We start from the raw sequence: 2259 nt of genomic DNA on the forward strand, positions 1-2259 counted from the left end.
GAGCAACGGATTTTTCAAACTCGGGCAAACCTTTCGCCGCACCCTGTAGATGATTTCCGTGGCGGCAATAAAGATGCATCGTATTCTTTATTCTTTATTAACATCTTGTTCATTTGTAAGTATCGTCAAATGTTAATAAAATTGCACAGTTTCAAAATGAAATAATGCAATGAAAACATTCTCGTAAAATAACATTATAATATATTCATTATTCATCAATTATATCATTGTAATTTATGAAAAATATTTTTCATGACAACACCACGTCCCCGTTAATAACATCAGCAACTTCATTATTTTCTATCATCGTGATATGACTACCTTCAATATAATGAACTTGCACCCGACCTTCAGCAACCTAAAAAAATATTAATTCTGCAGTTAAGCGGTTTCCGAAATCATATACTTTCTTGATATGCACTACAGTACTAATATTACGATTTCAAAATCATGCATTGTCTTAAAATGGATTATTGTACTAAGATTACCATGCTCAAACCGTAATCTTCCTCGGCAGAAGACAGAGACGCAAATGTGGGTTTTAATAACACAATAGATGATTTCAGTGGCGGCAATAAAGACGCATCGTATTCTTGAAGGGCCATTAGATGTTTGTAAATGGTCGTATAATAAATCTTGTAATTTTCAACAAAAGGTAGTTGTGTAGATATGGTGAGTATGTACTCAATAAAAGCGTTAAGCTTTTCCTCCCACGTCTTGTACTTGGATAATTCAATTAGAATCTGTTAACAACAATCATCATTGTTGAGTGTATCACAATGTATAATGCGAAACTTACATTACAAAATACCATTGTACTATCAAGCGTAGAGAACAAATCCGTTAAGCCTAAAAGAATATTATTTTGAAACTCATCAATATTGATAAAAGGGAAATATTGTTCTTTCAAGGCTTTCATCTGATCGGGCGCACCGTCAATTAATATTAACTGCCCTCTGAGACTTTTAGCTTCCAACAATCTCATCAGCTCAATAGCAATTAACGATCCATACGAATATCCGACTATTGTAAATTCTTCAAAATCCTTCAACCTTGTAAGAATATGCTAGAAAAGAGATACATGTTATTTATTTATTTTTTAAATTTGGGGAATTTGTACAAGTCGGGTGTTGTAATAACGGTGATACTATATTAACGCACAGAAATGGAATATCATTCATATTCTAATATCATATATGTAACATAACATTTTATATTNAGCTTTTATCTGATCGGGCGCACCGTCAATTAATATTAACTGCCCTCTGAGACTTTTAGCTTCCAACAATCTCATCAGCTCAATAGCAATTAACGATCCATACGAATATCCGACTATTGTAAATTCTTCAAAATCCTTCAACCTTGTAAGAATATGCTAGAAAAGAGATACATGTTATTTATTTATTTTTTAAATTTGGGGAATTTGTACAAGTCGGGTGTTGTAATAACGGTGATACTATATTAACGCACAGAAATGGAATATCATTCATATTCTAATATCATATATGTAACATAACATTTTATATTTGTACATACAAGTAATAAGGTGGCAGCCGATTGCACCACAGATTCGCACGTGGAGATATTATTCGTGCCATGCTGCAAGCACGTTGCAGGAGCCTTGATTTCCAGAGCCAATGAATTGTATATGCTCCCACAACCTTTGATACCTGGTAGAAGAAATATACGATTTCTCTCCGTCTCCTGTTTCGTTGGCATTTCTAAACAAATGTCCGATTTTATGTCTAAATTGCTTATTAGCCGAATAAATAATTTTCCACCTTCTGAATCTACAATGTCGTTAGTGTCCTCTGCAAAACGTTCGTCTTTGTCGGCCATATCTTTTAGTTTTGCAAAAGTGAGTTTGCGAATATCTTGCGCAGTGAGGAAAATATCGAATTCCCGCTTTAAAGTTTGCTTGATATCCACCGCCATCATCGAATCCATACTGAGCTCAGACAATGGGGTGTTTTGTCCGATCGTTTTTAAATCTTTCATCCCTGTGATAAACAAGATGAAATATTGAAAGATGTTGATTGAACGTAAGCGGTTAATTGTATGATTACATCATAAACGAGGAAATACTTGCTCACAGTTTCGTAAGTTGTTGTAAAATATGTTGAAATAAAAAGATATCTCCATGAAATAACCTAAATATACATGTTTAATTGCTTTATTTTATTCATGAAAAAACTATACCCATGATGTTTGCTACAGCCTCTTGAACATTCATAATTCCGCCAAAGCCCGCGCGCTTTT

The 2259-nt window shown here is 33.8% G+C and overlaps 1 protein-coding gene across 1 annotated transcript; it reads right to left on the reverse strand.

Moving 5' to 3' along the window:
• Positions 1 to 189: 189 nt before the first annotated feature.
• On the reverse strand, positions 190 to 2251 carry LOC106751098 (fatty acid synthase-like; the record flags this gene model as incomplete). Its single annotated transcript, XM_014631880.1, has 5 exons — positions 190 to 358; positions 489 to 743; positions 812 to 1066; positions 1537 to 2000; positions 2200 to 2251. Coding segments are annotated over 5 exons (1134 nt in total), but the record flags the coding sequence as incomplete, so codon positions are not given.
• Positions 2252 to 2259: the final 8 nt, after the last annotated feature.

Source organism: Dinoponera quadriceps, unplaced genomic scaffold, assembly GCF_001313825.1.
Source record: "Dinoponera quadriceps isolate SergipeBrazil2010 unplaced genomic scaffold, ASM131382v1 scaffold8632, whole genome shotgun sequence".
NCBI lineage: Eukaryota > Metazoa > Arthropoda > Insecta > Hymenoptera > Formicidae > Dinoponera > Dinoponera quadriceps.